Source organism: Hevea brasiliensis, chromosome 3, assembly GCF_030052815.1.
Source record: "Hevea brasiliensis isolate MT/VB/25A 57/8 chromosome 3, ASM3005281v1, whole genome shotgun sequence".
Taxonomy (NCBI): Eukaryota; Viridiplantae; Streptophyta; class Magnoliopsida; order Malpighiales; family Euphorbiaceae; genus Hevea; species Hevea brasiliensis.
In genome coordinates this window covers 100,536,310-100,558,727 of record NC_079495.1, presented here as the reverse complement: position 1 = coordinate 100,558,727, position 22,418 = coordinate 100,536,310, and the positions used below count along the sequence as shown (strand labels likewise).

Here is a 22,418-nt window from a genome sequence, read left to right as displayed (position 1 = left end):
TACTTAACTTTATTTTTTATTCGAACCAATAACAAAATATCATGGGGTGTAGAAAGAAAACCATTAATGTGAATCCATTCAAATCAATCCATGTAGTGGTCCTACTAGTAGCAGCAGTACGCGGGATACAATTTGAAGTGTGAAGCTGAGAACTAAATGGGCGTGGAAACTAAGATATTAGAAAAAGAGTTCTATGGCTCAATTAAGCCATAAATAGAGATCTCAACCATGCAAAAATGGATCGAAATGAAAGGAACAGAAAGACTGTGAAAACCCATATACATTTATTATTTATTATTATTTTATTTTAATTAGTTAATAATAATTTAATATATTTATAAAAAATATATATTTTATTGGATGGTCTGTTTATTTATTTTTAGATATATATATATATATTATTTTTGAAATTAAATATATATCTGCAATCTGAACAATCCAGTTCAATAATAACTCTTATCCCATTCTACACCTAATAGAACTCTTGAAATATATATATACCCTAATCATCTCTTCTGCTAAACTTTGCTCTCAAAACCTGTTTGAACCTCCTTTTTCTATCAAATACTCTTAACAGGTGTTTTTATTATCTTTTAAATTATTTTATATATATATATATATATATATATATATATATATATATATATATTTACTATTTATAATCTGATGTGCACAGAAAATCCCTAAATTTTTTTCTTTTCTATTCATCACATTCGATTATATTTTCAAGGTAAAAATTCTCATTCCTTGTTCAATAATGGGTGAATCTAATTTTATTTTCTTTTCTTGATCTGTTACAACTACTCTATAAATTTATTTATTTTTGATAATTGATAATGAATTGGGTTGATCATAATTATTATTGAATAATAATTGATTATTATATATATATATATATATATATATATATATATTATATTTTATTATTATTTAATTTTTATAATTCTTTTTTTTTCTTTCTTATATTTTGGGTGTGTAGGAGATTTGAATATTCAATCAGTCAGTTGAAATTGTCTCTCTTCCATTGAAAATAACTATTGTCTTGGAGGTTCCAGGTGAGTGGTAATTATAGTACATGGCACTGTTTTAGTCCCTTTTAAAATTTCTTAGCATTAAGTTTGTTATTAAATGAAATTTTAAATCAATATTTTGATAATTATTTTATTTATGATTTTCTAGAGTTTTATTTTATTATTGAATTTTATTTTGATTTTGTCAACTATCTCTGCATTAAACCCATTAGGATTCCGGGAACAGGCCTTTAATGTATTTATATTGATTGATATTTGACTATAAAATTTACTGATGTGTTACTGAATTGATTTGAGATTAATTTGATTTTATTGACTCTCTGAAACTATTGAAATATACTATTGGAATTGCACTATCAGTTATTATTATTTGCTATCTGAAATTTTTTATTGATTTGTATAAATTGATTTTCTATTTTGAATTGGTATCTGTGCCCAGTATTTGTTTCTGTTATCTGGCCGCGCCGTGTGGACTATCACGGTATTAGGTTGCATTGTCGAGTCATGCATCATTGCAATTTATGGATTGCATTAGTATCATATGCATTGATATCTGTGAAGGAGGAGGAATGTATCTAATATCTGGTAGCGCGCTCACCATCTGGCCTTTGGTGATGTGGGGTATCATCACTCTGGTGCACTGTACCATAAAATTTTTATTGAATGAATTTCTTTTATATATATATTTTATGAAGTTATTTTATTAATGATTTTGGCAGTATGAGCATAATTTTATTGAATAGAAAATTTATTGTGAAATTAATCAAGCGTCTGCCTGTTCCTATCCCGTTGTGTGCTATAATTATCATTCATTGAGCATCTATCTCAAACCATGTTTTCTCATGCATTATCTGTTTGGATCAGTAGAATTCTGCAGCTGATCCAAATATTCAGTCCATTTTCTGGAGAGGGACAACTTTGATTTGTTTTCATGGTATGCCCGAATTCATATTTTCTCGGGCTAGTAATTAGTTTAGTTTACTGAACAGTTTAAGTTTTTATTAAAATCTGTAGAGACTCCGCAGTTTACTTATGGGATAATTATGATGTTTATTCAATATTTTGTTTATTTGGATTTTGTCTATTTTTGGGATTAGTAAGTGATAATATATTCATTCAAGATACTCTGATAAGGCTTGCATGATTTAAGAATACTTAAATTATGCGCTAGTCACGGTTCATAATTTTGAGTCGTGACAAAGTTCGTATCAGAGCTCAGTTGAGGTCTAGTAAACTTGCGGAGCATAGGATCCTTAACGTCTTTTCAGTTTATCATTGCTTTAGGTGTCTGCGTCCTTCGTACCTTCTCACCTGTCTTAAATTGGCTCACATTTTCAAATTTAATGCTTGTTTATTAAAATGAATAGGTGCCTGGGTTTGTTAAACGTAAGAGGAGAACTAGGGCCAAGGGTCTTAATGGTGCAAACCTTGATCCAACAAGGGAGGTACCACCTCAAACTATTAATTAGACATCTGAACAGACGCCTATGGCAAGACTGGGGCACAACCATTCCAATTAGCTACTGCAACTCAAACACCTAGGGCTGGTCAAGTTACTGTGGCAGATCTAGCAGCGGGATTGCATGCAGTGAATCGTGCTGTTAATACTATAGTTGAGTACCTTACAACTCAACCACAGCAACCAGTGGTTGGCTCTAATTCAGCACCAGCTCAGGATAGGGCTCGATTCCTTGACTCTACAGACTTTCTCAAGCTAAAACCAAAGGAGTTCACTGGAGAGGATGCATTGGTTGATCCCTTAGATTTTCTAGATGACATGGAGAGGTGTTATGACACTATGGGTTGCAGTAGTGCTAGGATGGTAATGTTGGCAGGAAATCAGCTTAAGGGAGTTGCTCGTGAGTGGTATATCTCTAAGAAGAATGGGCGACCTGAAGGTTCTATCCTCTGGCCTGAGTTTCACTCTCTCTTCTTGGAGCAATTTCTCCCTCCTAGTGTTCAAGAGGCTAAGGCTTTGGAGTTTGAAACCTTGAAGCAAGGTAAAATGACAGTTACAGAGTATGAGATGAAGTTTACCAAATTATCCCGTTTTGGTAAACACTTGATTCCAAATGAGGAGAAGAAGGCTCACAGGTTTGAAAGGGGCTTACGAGACAGGCTAATTGATTGTGTAGCTCCTTTACGACTACCTAAATATGAGGAGGTGGTTGATCGGGCTAGACAGATGGAGATGTATGATGATGAACGTTGGGCTCGTGAGCAGCACAAGCGGTTTAAGAAAGATAGTCAAGGTAATCAATTTAACAGAGGACAAAGTCATCAGGGTTCTTATCAGGATAATAAGCAGGGTTCTCAGTCTACAGTTGGCAATAGGGCACATCAATCTGGAGTTGGTCAGGGACGTGAACAGAGGACACATACAGGGAATGCTCGGTATAACCAGATTAGCACTAAGCCTATTACCACTCTTTGTTCGTATTGTGGTAAGCCACATAAGGGCTCTTGTCATTGGGTCACTGGAGCATGCTTTGGTTGTGGACAGCTGGGACATCGTAGACAGGACTGTCCTACTAGTGAGACAACTCAGGGTACTGGTCAAGCAACATATTCTGCTCCCTCTCAGGCTCAACCAGTTTTACAGTATAGTGGTAGAAGTCAGGGTTTTGGTGGTCGTAGACAGGGTGGTAGAGGTTCTGGTGGTAGAGGTCAAGCTAGAGTTTTTGCTTTGACTCAGCAGGATGCTCAGGCATCTAATGCAGTAGTGACAGGTACACTTCCTATTTGCTCATCTGATGCTAGAGTACTGTTTGATCCTGTTCCAGTCACTCCTTTGTTTCTCCATACTTTTCCATGAGATTTAGTACACCACCTACTTTGTTAGATTATCCTTTATCTGTATCAACACCTATGGGGGATCCAATAGACACTGATATGGTGTATAGGGGATGTATAGTTCACATTGGAGATAGGGAATTAGCTGTAGATCTTGTTTCTTTAGATATGTTTGAGTTTGATGTGATTTTAGGCATGGATTGGTTAGTCACTTATCACGTTTCATTGGATTATCATAATAAAGTTGTACTCTTTAAAATTCCTGAGGAGGCAGAATTTCAATTTCAGGGAGATCGCAGTATAACCTCTAGTAATCTTATCTTCGTAGTGAGTGCTAAACGATTATTGCGAAAGAGGTCTAAAGGGTATCTAGCTTATGTTAGAGATGTTCAGGTAGAAGGTGCAGGTTTGGAGAATGTTGCAGTGGTTAAGGAGTTTCCTGATGTGTTTCCAGAAGATTTATCAGGTTTACCCCCGGAGCGAGAGGTAGAGTTTGGTGTAGACTTAGTTCCTAGAACTGAGCCCATATCTATGCCACCTTATCGTATGGCACCCGCAGAACTTAAGGAGTTGAAGGAGCAACTACAGGACCTACTAGATAAGGGGTTTATTCGCCCTAGTATTTCTCCATGGGGTGCTCCTGTGTTATTTGTACGGAAGAATGATGGGTCTTTGAGAATGTGCATTGATTATAGGCAATTGAATAAGGTAACTGTGCATAATAAGTATCCTCTTCCATGCATAGATGACCTGTTTGACCAACTTCAAGGTGCAAAGTATTTTTCCAAGATTGATCTTCGATCTGGGTATCATCAATTGAGGGTCAAGAAAGAAGACATACTCAAGACAGCCTTTAGGGCTAGGTATGGACACTATGAATTTCTTGTAATGTCTTTTGGTCTTACCAATGCTCCGGCCGCTTTTATGGATCTCATGAACAGAGTTTTCAAGCCTTTCTTAGATCAATTTGTTATAGTGTTCATCGATGACATTCTAGTGTACTCAAAAAGTAAGGAGGAGCATGAACAGCATTTGAGAATTATCCTTCAGACCTTACGAGAACACAAGCTATATGCCAAGGTCTCAAAATGTGAGTTTTGGTTAGATAGTGTGGCCTTCCTAGGCCATACAGTATCTAAGTGTGAAAAAAGTTTTCAGGAGCTTAAGACTCGTTTAACTACAGCACCAGTGTTAGCCCTTCCATCTGGATCAGGGTGTTATGTAGTATATTGTGATGCTTCTAGGATTGGTTTAGGATGTGTTTTGATACAGCATGGACGGGTTATTGCATATGCTTCTCGTCAGTTGAAAAGACACGAGCAGAATTATCCAACTCATGATTTGGAAATGGCTGTAGTAATTTTTGCTTTGAAAATCTGGAGGCACTATCTGTATGGTGAGACTTGTGAAATCTTCACTGACCACTAAAGTCTCAAATACATATTTGACCAACGTGATCTTAATCTTAGGCAAAGGAGATGGGTAGAATTGCTGAAGGATTATGACTGTACTATATAGTATCATCGTGGAAAAGTTAATGTAGTGGCTGATGCTCTAAGCAGGAAGTCTTCTGGTAGTTTAGCCCATATATCTACCAAGATGAGGCCTCTGATTGGTGAATTACATGGGTTGCTAGATCAGGGAGTAGAGTTTAAAATCATAGCTAGATCATTCTTAGCACATTTTCGAGTTAAGCCTATCTTGATTGATAGAATTAAGGCTGCTCAAAAGAGGGACTCTCAGCTATGTGTAATTATAGATAGTATTCATCAAGGCCAAGCTCAAGGGTTCATGTTAAATGATGATGGAGTTCTTCATTATGGCACTAGACTTTGTGTCCCCAATGTTGATGAGTTGAGAAGAGAAATCATGGAGGAGGCACACCATTCTGCTTACACAGTACACCCAGGTTCAACTAAGATGTACCGTGATTTAAGGGAGCATTATTGGTGGGGTGGCATGAAGAGGGATATTGCAGACTTTGTTGCCAAATGTTTGACTTGTCAGCATGTTAAGGCAGAACATTAGAGACCATTTGGGTTACTTCAGCCATTGCCTATTCCCGAGTGGAAGTGGGAGCATATTGTCATGGACTTTGTTGTGGGTTTACCTAGTACACGAGGTGGTTACAATGCAATCTGGGTGATAGTGGACAGATTGACAAAATCTGCTCATTTTCTTCCTGTGAAGACTACATATGACTTTGCTAAACTTGCACAGTTGTATATAAACAAGATTGTTAGTCTTCATGGAGTTCCAGTTTCCATTGTCTCTGATCGTGGTACTCAGTTTACTTCTCGATTTTGGAAGAAATTCCAAGAAGCTTTAGGAACACGAGTAGACTTTAGTCTTGCTTTCACCCTCAGACAGATGGACAGTCAGAAAGGACCATACAGACATTAGAGGACATGCTTCGTGCATGCGTTATGGATTTTGGTGGCTGTTGGGATCATCATTTGCCTTTAGTGAAGTTTGCTTATAATAACAGTTATCAGGCAAGTATAGAGATGGCTCCATATGAGGCATTATATGGTCGAAAGTGTAGGTCACCGGTTTGTTGGGACGAAGTTGGAGAAAGAAGGCTTACTAGACCAGAGTTGATACAATTAACTTCAGAAAAGGTTCGACTAATTCATAATCGACTTTTGACTGCTCAAAGTCGACAGAGAAGTTATGCTGACCCTAAGCGTAAAGATGTAGAATTTATGATTGGTGATCATATATTTCTGAGAGTTTCCCCTATGAAAGGAATCATGAGGTTTGGGAAGAAAGGGAAGCTTAGCCCTCATTTTGTTGGTCCATTTGAAATTTTGGAGAGAATTGGAGCAGTTGCTTACCGTTTAGCCCTTCCACCTGGTTTTGCACATGTACATCCAGTTTTCCATATTTCTATGCTTAGGAAGTATCTACCAGATCCATCTCATGTTTTACAACCTCAAACCATGCAAATTAGGGATGATATGTCATATGAGGAACAACCAGTAAAGATTTTAGATAGACAAATTAGGAAACTCCGGTCTAAGGAAGTGGCTTTAATCAAAGTCTTGTAGCATAATCACTCAAGTAGTGAGGCCACATGGGAGGCAGAATCTGAAATACGAGCCAAATATCCTCACTTATTTGATTCTTCAGGTTAGAATTTTGTCTATTCAAATTCGGGGACCGAATTTTTTTTTAAGGGGGAAAGTATGTGGAAACCCATATACATTTATTATTTATTATTATTTTATTTTAATTAGCTAATAATAATTTAATATATTTATAAAAAAATATATATATTTTATTGGATGGTCTGCTTATTTATTTATATATATATATATATATATATATATATATATATATATATATATATATTATTTTTGAAATTAAATATATATCTACAATCCGAACAACCCAGTTTAATAATAACTCTTATTCTATTCTACACCTAATAGAACTCTTGAAATATATATATACCTTAATCATCTCTTCTGCTAAACTTTGCTCTCAAAACCTATTTGTCACCTCCTTTTTCTATCAAATACTCTCTACAGGTATTTTCATTTTCTTTTAAATCATTATTTATATATATATATATATATATATATATATATATATATATATATATATATATATATATATCAATCAGTATAACCATTCCTCCCACATGCACAAATCCTCCACCGCAAATCCGCAAGCCATTCGTCCCACATGCACAAAAATTTGCAAGCCATTCGTCCCACGTGCACAGATCCAAATCCGCAAATATATATATATATTATTTAATTTTTATAATTCTTTTTTTTTCTTTCTTATATTTTGGGTGTGTAGGAGATTTGAATATTCAATCAGTCAGTTGAAATTGTCTCTCTTCCATTGAAAATAACTATTATCTTGGAGGTTTCAGGTGAGTGGTAATTATATTACATGGCACAATTTTAGTCCCTTTTAAAATTTATTAGCATTAAATTTGTTATTAAATGAAATTTTAAATTAATATTTTAATAATTATTTTATTTGTGATTTTCTAGAGTTTTATTTTATTATTGAATTTTATTTCGATTTTGATTAATAATTGATTTTATCAACTATCTCTGCATTAGACCCATTAGGATTCCGAGAACAGGTCTTTAATGTATTTATATTGATTTATATTTGACTATAAAATTTACCGATGTTTTACTAAATTGATTTGAGATTAATTTGATTTTATTGACTCTCTGAAACTATTGAAATATACTATTGGAATTGCACTATCAGTTATTATTATTTGCTATCTGAAATTTTTTATTGATTTTGATTGATTTGTATAAATTGATTTTCTATTTTGAATTGGTACCTGTGCTCAGTATCTATTTCTGTTATCTGGCCGCGCTGTGTGGACTATCACGGTATTAGGTTGCATTATCGAGTCATGCATCATTGCAGTTTATGGATTGCATTAGTATCATATGCATTGATATCTGTGAAGGAGGAGGAAAGTATCTAATATCCGTAGCCTTGTGACCATCCGCCTTTGGTGATGTGGGGTATCATCACCCTGGTGCACTGTACCATAAAATTTTTATTGAATGAATTTCTTTTATATATATGTTTTATGAAGTTATTTTATTAATGATTTTGACAGTATGAGCATGATTTTATTGAATAGAAAATTTATTGTGAAATTAATCAAGCGTCTGCCTGTTCTTATTCCGTTGTGTGCTATAATTATCATTCACTGAGCATCTAGCTCAAACCACGTTTTCTCATGCATTATCTGTTTGGATCGGTAGAATTCATGGTGATCCAAATATTCAGTCCATTTTCTGGAGATGGACAACTTTGATTTGTTTTCATGGTATGCCCGAATTTATGTTTTCTCGGGCTAGTAATTAGTTTAGTTTACTGAACAGTTTAAGTTTTTATTGAAATCTGTAGAGACTCCGCAGTTTACTTATGTGATATTTATGATGTTTATTCAGTATTTTGTTTATTTGGATTTTGTCTATTTTTGGGATTAGTAAGTGACAATATATTCATTCAAAATACTCTGATAAGGCTTGCATGATTTAAGAAAAATGATGCGCCGGTCAAAATTCAGAATTTTGGGTCGTGACAAAGACATATATTGACTAAGATTACAACAAATCAATGGATTAGCAGAATATAATAGCAGGAATGATGACAAACGATTTTCCTATTATATCGTAGAAGGGCATTTAAATAATTTTAAAATAAGTAACAACCATTTTTCTTTAATTTAGAGCTATATATTTTGAATTTATTATAATGATTTGAGAAATGAAATTTCTCTAATTTTCTTTTCTTTATTTAATGTCTAAATACGATAATTTACAGATATTAATTTTTTTTATTTTCCTCTTCAAAATATAATATGAATTTATATATAAAATAAATTATTAAACATTTATTTAACATTACTGTTATTAAAAAAAATCATAATTAAAAGATATTAAAAACTAATTTAAAATTAAATTTGATATATTTTAATTATAAAAATAATAAAATATTTTTTTCAAATTATTTTTTAAAAAGTGCTTTTTTTTAACTTATAATCTTAATACCAAACAGAGTCTAAATCTATTGTTAAATTTTTTTTTCCTTATTTATATGCCTTGATGAGCGTATCGGATGTAGGAATGGCAAATGCTCGAACCACACTCAGCGGATTTGCCATCACACTATAGGACTATTTGATAATCTAATACAGTCACCGGTCAAAGTTTGAAATGGTCAAAATAAATGCAGCAAGGGTAAATCCGCCATTTCACTTGCACATAAAAAACACGCGGCTCATGGCCAGCAGCTTGACAACATTAAACATCTTGGAGTGGGCTATACGGATTATGTTTCCTCGTTTAAACACCAAATTATGTTGATATTTAAAACTTATAAATTATTTTATACTATTTCTGTCTAAGTTATTTTAGTTTTCTCCCTTTCAATTCTCACACCTTCGTCAGTTAATTTATCGAATTTTTATGTGAGGGCATTTGATTTTTTATATTTAACGTGACTAAATCATTTTAATCGATTCTTTTATTTTATTTTTAATATATGCTATATATATTATTTAATATATGTGCTTATTCTTAAAATTATTCATTATTATGTTATTAGACGTCCATATTAATATCTAAATTTCTAATATACTTATCTTTATGAATTTTTATTTAGCAAAATCAATATACATATAATAATTTTATTATATAATTTTTTCATCTTTTAGGTATGTTATACTTTAAATGACTATTATTCACTACCACACAACATAATCGATTTAATCAATGTCTCACAAAACTTACTTTTTTTACTTTGTTAGGAATTTTACAAGCATATAATACACTTATTGTATTTCTTCGTTTCATCCATTCTGCATTGATTTTATAGGTTACATCTTTAACTAAAACTCTGTTCTTTTGTATAATAAAATTTAAATATTTAAATTGATTGTATTTAAACACTAAAATTTAATCCAAACGAATCTCACCTTCATTAATCACATGGGAGATTGTTCTAAAATTTTGATATAAATAATTTAATCATCTCCAATTAAAAGTTAATGACTTATTTAACTACTCCCAACATTCACTTTTATTTATCATTTTTAAAAGTTATTTTATCTAAAATTATTTATCATTTTTTAAAATATTAAAAAAATATTAATTAATTTTTTTTTATTTTTTACCCTTATCATTACTAAATACAATAACTATTTTTACAACTTCATAAAACTCGTGACATTTGGGTGTGGTTACGAAAAACTTGAATTCATATGAGGATGAAATTAAATATTTACGTCTAGATTCGTTTATATTTTTATTATATATACTTTAATTAATTTTATATATATATTAATTAAAAGTATATTCGTTTATATACTTTTAATCATCTCCAATTAAAAGTTAATGACTTATTTAACTACTCCCAACATTCACTTTTATTTATCATTTTTAAAAGTTATTTTATCTAAAATTATTTATCATTTTTTAAAATATTAAAAAAATATTAATTAATTTTTTTTTATTTTTTACCCTTATCATTACTAAATACAATAACTATTTTTACAACTTCATAAAACTCGTGACATTTGGGTGTGGTTACGAAAAACTTGAATTCATATGAGGATGAAATTAAATATTTACGTCTAGATTCGTTTATATTTTTATTATATATATTTTAATTAATTTTACATATATATTAATTAAAAGTATATTCGTTTATATACTTTTAATCATCTCCAATTAAAAGTTAATGACTTATTTAACTACTCCCAACATTCACTTTTATTTATCATTTTTAAAAGTTATTTTATCTAAAATTATTTATCATTTTTTAAAATATTAAAAAAATATTAATTAATTTTTTTTTTTTTACCCTTATCATTACTAAATACAATAACTATTTTTACAACTTCATAAAACTCGTGACATTTGGGTGTGGTTACGAAAAACTTGAATTCATATGAGGATGAAATTAAATATTTACGTCTAGATTCGTTTATATTTTTATTATATATATTTTAATTAATTTTACATATATATTAATTAAAAGTATATTCGTTTATATACTTTTAATCATCTCCAATTAAAAGTTAATGACTTATTTAACTACTCCCAACATTCACTTTTATTTATCATTTTTAAAAGTTATTTTATCTAAAATTATTTATCATTTTTTAAAATATTAAAAAAATATTAATTAATTTTTTTTTTATTTTTTACCCTTATCATTACTAAATACAATAACTATTTTTACAACTTCATAAAACTCGTGACATTTGGGTGTGGTTACGAAAAACTTGAATTCATATGAGGATGAAATTAAATATTTACGTCTAGATTCGTTTATATTTTTATTATATATACTTTAATTAATTTTACATAAATCTCAAAATAAATATTTGAACTAACTGTTATAAAGCTTATTCTCATATGAGTTCGAATTTATATTAGATACATCATATCACATCCCTCCCTCTTTTTCTCTTATTTAGGTAAGATAAAGAATAATTTAAGTAAATTAAGGAGCATTTATTTTAATTTAAGTGATTTAATTATTTTATTAATCATTATACAAAACTTTAAATAACAAATAGAAATGAATAAAGAAAATATAAATTTTATTAAAAATTAATTTATTACTACTTTTACATCCAAAATTATTAATATTATTTAGAAATGTGTAACATTATATCGAAAAGGGTACAATATTATAAAAAAAATATAATTTTCATATATTAATGCAAAATTAATAATAAATATATGTTTAGTGAATCTCACGAATTATAATATTCCACTCATTAGAAAAATCTCATGGTTAATAGTTATTAATTAAAGAATTAAAATAGTCCTTTGGCAACAAAAACTAATGCACAATATAATTGGTGGAGCCTTAATTCTACAGGGGTAGGTCCAACCACACATGTAATCAAACAAGTTACGGTCGGAGGAAAGGTGGCTAATCTTGGAGCCACCAGGCTAGGAGAATGAAGAAGCTGAGTTATGGTTCTTAAGCCGCCAATTTCCACCGGAGGGCAAGTCCGGTCAAACCCACAAGCTTTGACCCAGAATATTTTTCCACGGTCAAACTTGCTTTTAGCTTCTCAGAAGAAGCATGGAGAAAGACTCTTAATGCAAACCTCACCAAGTCGCCATTAAACTATCTATCTACCCTTTATCTTCTCTCCCACGCCTCTTAATCTTCTCTAATAACCCTCTTTCTCTCCTCTTCATGGCTTCTTCTTCGTCGTCGTCTTCTTCTAGCTTAAATACTTATATAAATTCTCAACCCACCTTCTCTTTCTCGACCCATCTGCTCATGACTTCTTCTTCTTCTTCTTCTTCTTCTTCTTCTTCCTCTTTCACCAATCTTCTTTCTACTGATACCAAAGACATGGACAGTATTAGCTGGGGACTTTATGACCATGGAACTGATACAATTGGTATTGAAATCCCAAAATTCAAGTCATTTACACCTCCTTCTTTACCTCTTTCTCCTCCTCCTGTATCCCCATCTTCTTATTTGGCCATTCCTACTGGTTTAAGCCTCACAGAGCTCTTGGACTCGCCTGTACTTTTTTCCGGCTCTAATGTAAGTTACATTATGTTTTCATTTCTGGGTTGAAACAAACCTGTCTTCTCTGCTTCTAATTTATTAAGTTGTTGCTGTGCCATGTTTGTTCAGGTTCTTCCTTCTCCAACCACTGGAGCTTTTGCTGGTCAAACTTTCAACTGGAGGAACAATTCTAATGACAATCAGCGAGGTGGTAGAGGGGAAGAGAAAAGTTTCTCTGATTTCTCTTTTCAAACCCAAACAAATCCTACATCATCATCCATCTTTCAATCTTCTTCAAGCCTTGTCTCTGTGGTATGATTCAACAGGCATCTCTCTGTTTTTGTATATACTCTTTTGAGGCCATTTTTAACAAAAGTCAGATAAATCTTTTCTTTTTCAATTAAGTTAGAAGTAATGAAGCAGTTGTAGAGTATAAACCATTGCATGTCAACCGAAATTGAAGTCCACTTGTCTGCTTGCGCTTGGGGACGAATCTCTGTTTCTTTCCTATTTTTCATTTTGGCCTGGCAAACTAAGTGTTCATAAACAGTTTATCTATCACATGACAGGAGCAGTCAATCAAAAGGCAACAAGAAGCATGGAATTTTAACAAACCCACAAAGCAAACAGATTTCTCATCAGAGAAGGGAGGAGTGGTGAAGTCAGAATTTAGACCAATGCAGAGTTTCTCCTCAGAAATGGCTCCACTCCAATCAAGCCTACAAAATAATGCTGCTTCTCAACCCAGTTACAGTCAGTATAATAATCAACCAGCTCCATATATGAGAGAGCAAAGAAGGTCAGATGATGGATACAACTGGAGGAAGTATGGACAGAAACAGGTTAAAGGAAGTGAGAACCCACGTAGTTATTATAAGTGCACCTATCCGAATTGCCCAACAAAGAAAAAGGTAGAGAGATCTTTGGATGGACAGATTACTGAAATAGTCTATAAAGGAAGTCACAACCATCCCAAGCCTCAGTCCACAAGATCATCCTCTCAGTCTATGCAACCTTCTGCAGGAGTCAGCTCAGAAATCTCAGATCAATCTGTTGCTCCATTGGAGTCCGTCACCATGCAGGAGGACTCTTCAATTTCGATTGGAGATGATGAATTCGATCAAAGCTCACCGATTAGTAATTCAGGAGGAGATGAAGATGAAAATGAACCTGAAGCCAAAAGATTGTAAGTTGACAAAAGATGTATATTTTATGATTGTTTTTACTTGTGCTCCTGTAATTGGGTAATGGGTTTAATTATTACTATTTCATGCCCTTGCAGCAAGGGACAGAATGAAAATGAGGGTATTTTGGCTGCTGGGAGCAGGACTGTTAGAGAACCTAGAATTGTGGTTCAGACAACAAGTGATATTGACATACTTGATGATGGGTATAGATGGAGGAAATATGGACAGAAAGTAGTAAAAGGAAATCCCAATCCAAGGTAAATCAGTGATGAAAATTTCTTTTTTAATATCCTGTTCATGAAATGTTATCAACTCAGTTACTTAATTGTTAGCAATTGTGTTAATTTGCAATCTGCAGGAGCTACTACAAGTGTACATCTGTTGGTTGTCCCGTGCGAAAACATGTGGAACGAGCATCACACGATGCAAGGGCAGTGATCACCACTTACGAAGGGAAGCACAACCATGATGTTCCAGCTGCTCGTGGCAGCGGCTATCCATCCAATAGACCTCCATCCAATGGTAACAGCAGCAGTATGCCTATCCCTATAAGACCCTCTGTCACAACCAGCACAAATTATCCGAGCTCGCTGAACAGCACAAGGTTACCAACATCAGCAAGTCAAGCACCATTCAACCTAGAAATGCTGCATGGTCCAGGGAGCATTGGTTTCTCAGGTTATGGGAAGCCAACCGGTTCATACATGAACCAAACACAGTATACACAGAGTGCATACTCCGGACCTAAGGAAGAACCAAAGGATGACTCGCTTCTCGACTCTTTCCTATGTTGAAAACCAAAAAAAACTAACTCCACAAGTAGCAGTTAGGATTCAGGAAACACTGTTGAATTAGATATGCTTGTAGTAGTGTAATATAGATATAGTTGTAATTTTTTAATTTGTTTTGAGGCCCTTCTAAGCTTGATAGTATAGGCCTCATTTTGTCACATACACAATAATTCAGCAGAAACCTAAATGGTTCATTTTTCAAAGCTCATTTGACAGGGTAACAATTCTAGAATTGAGTTTTCTTGTTCATTTAAGATTATTTTTTTTTATTTTTTTCTTCCTTATTCACTTATCATATATCTTATGGACTGATATTAGAACTTCAAAGAAACGAAATCCTCCACTTTCTTCGGATCAAATCACACTATAATATAAATAAATAAATTAAATACAGATAAAAGTAGGGTATGTTGTTTACATCACTCTCTACTCAACATACATATAGAATTTACTTACATTGAATTAATTAGTTGACTGATTTGCAATCAACAAATAAAGAATGGAAGACAAAAACAAGCCTAAATTATATGTAAGATTGAGTAGATAACTTGTATCCTGAAATAATTGCTGATAATGCCAATAAGAAGAACGCAAAGAATGTCATGCTAATGGCTGCTGCTGAAGAGTCTGTAAATATGTTATCTGCACCTTCCCGCATCCTGTTCGTCATGGGAACTGCTGTAGAAGCCGCAGATATCAACAAGTAGGACATAATCTGCAATTCAACCCCAGAAAAACAAAAAAGATTAAATAAAATTATGCTAGTACTCACGCACTTGTCAAGTAGCATCGTTAGGTGATACCCTGCTTCCTGTTTCCATCCTTTAATTTGAAGGTTCAAACCAAAAGGGTATATAAAATAAATCACCAGTTTAACAATTTGATAAAGTAAAAGCAATCCATGCGACTCCTCAAGCTTCACCAACTCAAAAGCTCATAGGCATTTGCCAGTTAGGTGGTATGTACTTGATTTATTCCAACAATTGTAAGGTGAAACTGTAGCTTCAAAATTGGAACCATATCCAGACTAATGGACATTATTCTAGAAGCAATAAAGAAATGTCAATGCAGTTGTAATGAAATCATGGACCTCATGCCTAGTCAATACAGAGACCTTTCCTATGTTTATCACGGCAGCATCATTCTAGAAAGTGATAAATACTTTTCTACAGGAAACGAAAAATTTTCCACAATGTTCAATCAAGGAATCCCCATCTTCAGGCAATCTAATCAATGTAGAAGACTGCCCATCAATAGAAAGTTAAAAACGATGAAATTCAACTTGGATTTTCTCTTCTTATCCCCTTTTTCTCTGCTACCAAACAAAACCTAAAAGAGGAAGAAAAAATGAAAAGGTGTAGATAAAAACTCTTACCTGATCACCAAAGAAGTCTACCATAGCAGAAGTCCGTCGCTGAAGCGTAAGTTTTCCCGTCCAAAGCTCATGAACATGTCGCAGCACTTGTCCTCCCGTATACAAAGTCGAAAGTATTGCTATTGCCAATAAATACCTATTCATGCCAATTCAACAAACACCAAATTAAATCCCAAATAAGAATTTCAACCTAATATCTTTACAGTTACATTAGAACTCCATTTTAGCTACCTGTACTCTTCGTATCTGTCAAAATTCTTCCAATCGCCGTGTTTATTACTGGCCATTATAAGAAAAGCAAGCAAAGAGAACAAGAGACCCAATCCTCTCAAAGCCAGTGACCCTCTCTCCAAAATTGCTTCCCTTTTCCATCGCCTAGTGATTGCCCCAACCCCAAATCCCGTTCCTGTTCCAGTTCCTGCCTCCTCGTCGGCCACCTCGGGAGCAGTCGGTATGGGAAGTGCCGACGGCGGCGGCGATGATTCGAATTGTTTTTTGGGTGCTGTGTCCTCCGAATTGGACATCTTTCTCAGAAATCAAGGAACCAGGCAAACAAAATTAGAGAACAAGAAACCAGTGCGAAGAAATTCAAGGTATTTGATCTGATAGGACAAGGAAGGAGATTTATTTATTAGTTCTTAAGTTCCAGTTGACAACTCTGAATGAAAAATAAAAAGAAAATAGTTTTAGTTGACAGCTCAGCCTTGGCTTGCAATTCAATTGAGGGAACTTTAGCATTTTAGTTGCTCACGGTTAATAATATGACAGCGTTCCCATTTTCTACGCTAAATTTGGCTAATTAACAGTTTGAGTTAGCCACGTGGCATAGTTTTATCCGCCAATGTTGTTCACAGGGGTTAATTGCTCGTTCATAACTGAAAGTTGTAACTTGTAACTAACTTCGGTTGGTGTGTGCGCGACAGCAAAGCGGAGCCATATGGGCTGGCAAGCCAAAACTTAGTAGCAGACATAAGGATTTATTTGGCATTCTCGGTAGAATTGTTATTTTTATTATTAAAATACATTCTCTATAATTTTTTAAAAATTTTAAATTTAATTAAATAGTAAAATAATTAAATAGTTTTTAAATTAATTTTTAAAAAATCTAAAATATATTTTTTAAAAGTGTGTTTTTTCAAAAAATACTTTTTAAATTTTAATTTTAAAATTTAATATTAAATAGGACCTGAATAGGTAAAAATAAATTTTTCAATAATAATGGTATCTTTAATAATTGATATGAATATTATATTTGTTTTAGCTTTAGCTTATAATAAACTCTCTTTGGACATTTAAAAATAGTAAGAGTAAAAATACCAATCTTTTCAATTACAGAGTCGGTTCATTACAAGTAGGATTACTAGTCTAGGTAATCAAAGCATAAATGATGCCTTCGGTTGCTGTCATGATTAGTTGCAGGTGGGGGTTAGCGTACCATATTAGGTGATCAGAGACGTGGGGAGGGGGCAGGAAAAGGTCGTTGAAAGGATCCTAAAGCTGCCTCGAGTAGAAAAAAATGGTTATGTAGCTGAGTGGTAATAAACAGTGAATGAAGTTTGGAAAGAAAACGAGGAAGATGATTGCTGGATGGGATTGAAAGACCGCTGCGGTCAGAGGAAGGATTATTCGATTCAAATTGTATCAATCGAATAAAATTAAATTATTTTAATTTTAATTTAATTTAATTTTTAAAATAATTTAATTTAATTTAATTTTATATTATAAAAATTTTAATTATTTTAATTCAATTTAATTTTAAAAAAGAAAAAATTAATTAAATAAAATTAAATTGAATAATTTTATTAATTTTTTATTTAATTTATTTTATGAAGAATTTATAAATTATATGTAATTATATATATAAATTATTTAGTTTATAAGATTCAAATTAAGGTCAAAATCAAATTAAATAATTTAAAAATTAAATTTAAATTAAAAAATAATTAAAAATCAAAACCAATCGATTTGAAATAGAACAGTTCGATTCAATTCAATTTTTCATCCATTATAATTTAATTTAATTTTTAAAATTTATAATTTAATTATTTTAATTTAATTTGATTCAATTTAATTTAAACCGAATGCTCACGCGAGCAGCAGATTATATCAGAAAGGGATGTACTTTAAGCCTATTAAAGACAACATCAATATTGGACTATTTATATATAAAAATAAATAATACTAATATTGGGCTAAATAACTGGCATAGCTAATTATTTGGGCCGGGCTTTGCAGCTTCAGGACTTCTTCACATTACAACTTTACAGTTGTCGATTCTACATTGGTATTTTTCATAGAAATGAAACTTCATTTGTATTATTATTATTATTTTTTATTATAGTGAAATGATATAAAAAAATCTTCATTTGTATTATTATTATTATTATTATTATTATTATTATTATTATAGCTCCATTTGTCTAGACAACCAGATAGTATATAGCACCACACCGCCCACAAGCACAGTTTTAATTTTTTATAATGTTAATATTTCTAAATTTTAATATAATTATATAAAATGAAAAATCTTATCAGAATAAATTCATTGGCTATGCATTTTTCTTGGGTCTAAATTTATTATATATTATTTTCATTTTCACATTATATTATGTAAGCAATTTTTTTTCTTCAAATTTATTCTTCTTATTTATTTTTATATTAAAAAATATTTTATTTTCTCAGTCGTTGCATCAATCAATATACATGAGTCGGTTATGGAATTTCTCTGTCCTTGAGGAGGTTTTGAACGGGAATAGTTGTGTAGATCGTTTTATTCGTGTTTCTTTCTTTTGATTCTTCGACATCAACCAGTCTTAGATTTCACTTATTTCTCTAAATCTCTCCTTTATTACTCTTATATTCTCTCCAGTCCTTTATTACAAAATCTACTATCTCTCCTCATTATGAACGCAGGTGACTCAGCCTTAAAAGATATAATCACGATGACAGAGTCTTTGAGTTGTGAGGAACCTTCCCTAGTTTTGGTGGCTTCTAATAATTTTGGACAACAACTGAGAGAGGATAAACTACTTGCTAAGATTGTATCAGTTAGTAAATACAATCTATGGGTTCTAAATAACACTTTATCCAAGGCCTGGAAGTTGGAAGCAGAACTGCAGGTAAGAAGGGGTCCGAATGGCATTTTCATCTTTCAGTTGCTGATTGTCAAGAGAAGGACAAAGTCTATGATGAGGGACCGTGGTCAATTGATAACAACTTGATTATTTTGAACAAGTGGCCACCTGACATTGCAATACAAGAGGTAGATCTTTCATCTACATGGTTCTGGATTCAGATTCACGATTTACCACCTACTTTCTAGAATGAGGATAGTGTTAAGAGGATAGCCTCGCTCTTTGAAGAATTCATCAGTTGGGATAGACCAAAATCAAGCAACGTAGAGTGGGTTCTTTCCTACGAATCAGGGTCAGAATTCAGGTAACTAAACCTCTTCTTACAGGTTTCTTTTATCCAAAAAAGGATGGGAAAAAGGAATGGATTAGTCTTCGTTATGAAAGACTACCTGTATTCTGTTTTCTTTATGGAATTATTAGGCAAATTGTTAGAAATTGTGAGGAGAAGTAGAAGTTGGAAGCTGCTGGCCATGCAGTTACACCTCCTTTCAAATATTTATTATGGCTGAGTGCTAAGAACCTTACATCCCAAGGCCCAGAGATAATCTGTAGATCTCATCAAATCCTTTTGTTCCAACAGGTGAGAAATTACAAAATCTTTCTATTATCACAACCAACGCTCAAGGTTCATCATCGTAGACTCCAACACTGAGTAAGCAGCCTCCTAATGCTTCAGATCATCGCCGATCTCATTCCTCAAGAAAATCTAACAGCTATTGCCATGTAGATCTCCCTAATCTTCTCTCTCTGCATAAGAGCAGTACGATAGCAACCATTCCAAAGACTCTTCCTTTCTCCGAGGATCCACAATCTGTGACAATAGCTGCCATTATGCATAATACTCCTATAGATGGGACATTGATCAATCCGACAACTGCGCTTCGGGAGGCCACAACAATCAAGGAAGAAAGGAAGGGGACCTAAGCAACTAGAAACTTCTCGTTCCATCAAAGAGGGATGAAAGCTCTTCTTATTTAGGCCCGAAGATAGTGGAATGCCCTTTTTCTAAGCCCATCTCACCTCCAGTCCAGCCTACCTATTTAGAGAGCCCAGAACAAAAATCTTTATAGGCCAAAAAGAAATGGGCGTTAAAGGTAACTCTCCCTCAACTTCAATTAAAAAAACCCAAAAACCTTGACCTTTCCTTTCTTGAGCCAAAGCCTTTGGATTGTCCAGTGCACTTGGCTAGCAGTATTTACAAACCTGAGATAATTATTTCAAGGCCCAGTCCTGCTGAAATAGCATCCATCCTAAAATTAAAAGTTCTAGCACTAAGAAAAGAAGGAAATAACTACAACACTCAGCCTAAGGGACAATCTGATATAGAGACAACTTATGAGGAGAATGCTATAATTGGGCAAGAAGGAGTAAGTGAACAGCGCAGGACTTAGAAGCGTAGAGCTCGGCAAGGCTCTCAAAAGGAAGGTGTTACTAATCCAAATTCACCATCAGAGGGGTTGACTGAGGTAGATAATATTCAGAGCACCGATATCCATTACAGAACATTTAAAATGGACAAAGAATCTTTGGATACTCCCTTGACTAAGGCTTCGGTGACTAGCCTAAAGCCACCACAAGGGCCATAAGGATCGTAGCTTGGAACTGCCAGGGAATTGGGCAAGCCCCGATAGTTCGAGCTCTCTTGGAGCTCATACGTCGACATCACCCCTCCATTGTGTTCTTGATGGATACAAGAAAAAAGAAGAAGTATATGGAAGGTTTAACAAGAAGAATGGGTTTTGATAATGTTCACTATGTAGAACCTCAGGGCCTATCTGGAGGTTTATGCTTATGGTGGAACAACAAAGTGAACTTGGTTGTAAATAAATCTTCTCCTAATTTTGTAGATGTTGCTGTGCAATTAGAGGGAAGTAATTTTATTTGGCAATCTATTTTTGTTTATGGATGTCCAAATCAAAAGAACAGGAGAGATTTTTGGAATCAGTTACATGATATCTCATCTCCCTCCATCCCTTGCATCTTTGTGGGTGATTTTAACTCTATTGCTTCTCAGGATGACAAATGGGGTGGTGCTGATTTTTCTTTCTCACAAGCAAGAGATATGCATAACTTCATCGAATTTAGGGAGCTTATGGACCTTGAATGTAAGGGTCCTTATTTTACTTGGTTCAATAAACAATTTGGCAGGGTAGCAATCCTAGAAAGACTTGATAGGGCTTTAGCATCTATTGAATGGAAAGAAGCATTCCCGAAGGCCTATGTTTTGAATGAAGCCCTTATCGAATCAGATCATAGTCCTCTAGTCCTGTGTTTAGACGGCTTTCAAACACCCAAGAAACAGTTCTCTTTTAAATTTGAAGCTAAATGGATGCTACATTCAGAGTGTCAGGCGGTTACCTCTTCAGCATGGAATCAACAAATCATCGGGTCACCCATGTTCTCCATAATGAAAAAGTTGAAATTTTGCAGAATAGTTTTAAGCAAATAGAGCAGGGAGCACTTCAAAGGGAACTATTTGGAAATCAATCAGTTGACAAATCATCTCAAATCTCTGTACTAGAATCCGATAGATGAAGCTAATAATCTGATAGAACACCAAATTCTGTCCCGTCTTAAGGAATTATGGCGTAGAGAGGAAATGCACTGGAAGCAAAGATCCCGCATTAATTGGTTACAAGAAGGTGATCGCAATACGCGATACTTCCATGTTTCAACCATGCAAAGAAGGCAGAGGAATGCTATTTTGAAACTTAAAACATCAAATGACAACTGGGTGGATTCGGAAGCTGTAATTTAGGATGAGATTATTTCTTTCTTCCATAATCTATATTCCAGTCATACTATCTATGGGGAAGATGATGTTGTTAGTCTCTTGCCTAACATTGTGACTCCATAGATTAATATGAAGTTGATAGCCCCTATTCTCGAAGATGAAATCAAAGCAGCAGTGTTCAGCTTGGGTGGATCGAAATCTCCAAGACCTGATGGATTCCCAAGTCTCTTCTATCAAAACAATTGGGACACAATTGGTAGGGAATTGTGTATTATTGTACAAAGTTTCTTTACCAATGGCTTTATGTTAAAAGAATGGAATAGAACAAACATTG

At 33.3% G+C, this 22,418-nt stretch overlaps 3 protein-coding genes across 3 annotated transcripts; 2 read left to right on the top strand and 1 right to left on the bottom strand.

Annotated features, from left to right (window-relative positions):
- Nucleotides 1-12,495: 12,495 nt before the first annotated feature.
- On the top strand, nucleotides 12,496-15,049 carry LOC110633735 (probable WRKY transcription factor 33). Its single transcript, XM_021782464.2, has 5 exons — nucleotides 12,496-12,899; nucleotides 12,993-13,175; nucleotides 13,433-14,049; nucleotides 14,146-14,307; nucleotides 14,409-15,049. The coding sequence occupies exons 1-5, from the start codon at nucleotides 12,540-12,542 to the stop codon at nucleotides 14,842-14,844; spliced, it is 1,758 nt and encodes a 585-aa protein (XP_021638156.1). The 5' UTR covers nucleotides 12,496-12,539; the 3' UTR covers nucleotides 14,845-15,049.
- Nucleotides 15,050-15,185: 136 nt separating this feature from the next.
- On the bottom strand, nucleotides 15,186-16,902 carry LOC110633737 (CASP-like protein 4B1). Its single transcript, XM_021782465.2, has 3 exons — nucleotides 16,448-16,902; nucleotides 16,217-16,352; nucleotides 15,186-15,556 (listed from the first exon to the last, which is right to left on the bottom strand). Exons 1-3 carry the CDS (start codon nucleotides 16,738-16,740, stop codon nucleotides 15,365-15,367), a joined length of 621 nt encoding a protein of 206 aa, XP_021638157.2. The 5' UTR covers nucleotides 16,741-16,902; the 3' UTR covers nucleotides 15,186-15,364.
- A 2,111-nt stretch (nucleotides 16,903-19,013) lies between these two features.
- Nucleotides 19,014-22,030, top strand: LOC131178706 (uncharacterized). Its single transcript, XM_058144189.1, has 2 exons — nucleotides 19,014-19,654; nucleotides 19,931-22,030. Exon 2 carries the CDS (start codon nucleotides 21,035-21,037, stop codon nucleotides 21,797-21,799), a length of 765 nt encoding a protein of 254 aa, XP_058000172.1. The 5' UTR covers nucleotides 19,014-19,654; nucleotides 19,931-21,034; the 3' UTR covers nucleotides 21,800-22,030.
- The last annotated feature ends 388 nt before the right edge of the window (nucleotides 22,031-22,418 follow it).

Excerpts from the sequence above, each read along its gene's own strand:
- LOC131178706 (XM_058144189.1), top strand. The coding sequence starts at position 21,035 with ATGGATACAAGAAAAAAGAAGAAGTATATGGAAGGTTTAACAAGAAGA.
- LOC110633737 (XM_021782465.2), bottom strand. The coding sequence starts at position 16,740 with ATGTCCAATTCGGAGGACACAGCACCCAAAAAACAATTCGAATCATCG. Across the intron at positions 16,353-16,447 it reads GACAGATACGAAGAGTACAG|GTATTTATTGGCAATAGCAA; the intron begins GTAGCTAAAATG and ends TGGCATGAATAG. Across the intron at positions 15,557-16,216 it reads TAGACTTCTTTGGTGATCAG|ATTATGTCCTACTTGTTGAT; the intron begins GTAAGAGTTTTT and ends GTTGAATTGCAG.
- LOC110633735 (XM_021782464.2), top strand. The coding sequence starts at position 12,540 with ATGGCTTCTTCTTCGTCGTCGTCTTCTTCTAGCTTAAATACTTATATA. Across the intron at positions 14,050-14,145 it reads GAACCTGAAGCCAAAAGATT|CAAGGGACAGAATGAAAATG; the intron begins GTAAGTTGACAA and ends ATGCCCTTGCAG. Across the intron at positions 14,308-14,408 it reads AAAGGAAATCCCAATCCAAG|GAGCTACTACAAGTGTACAT; the intron begins GTAAATCAGTGA and ends TGCAATCTGCAG.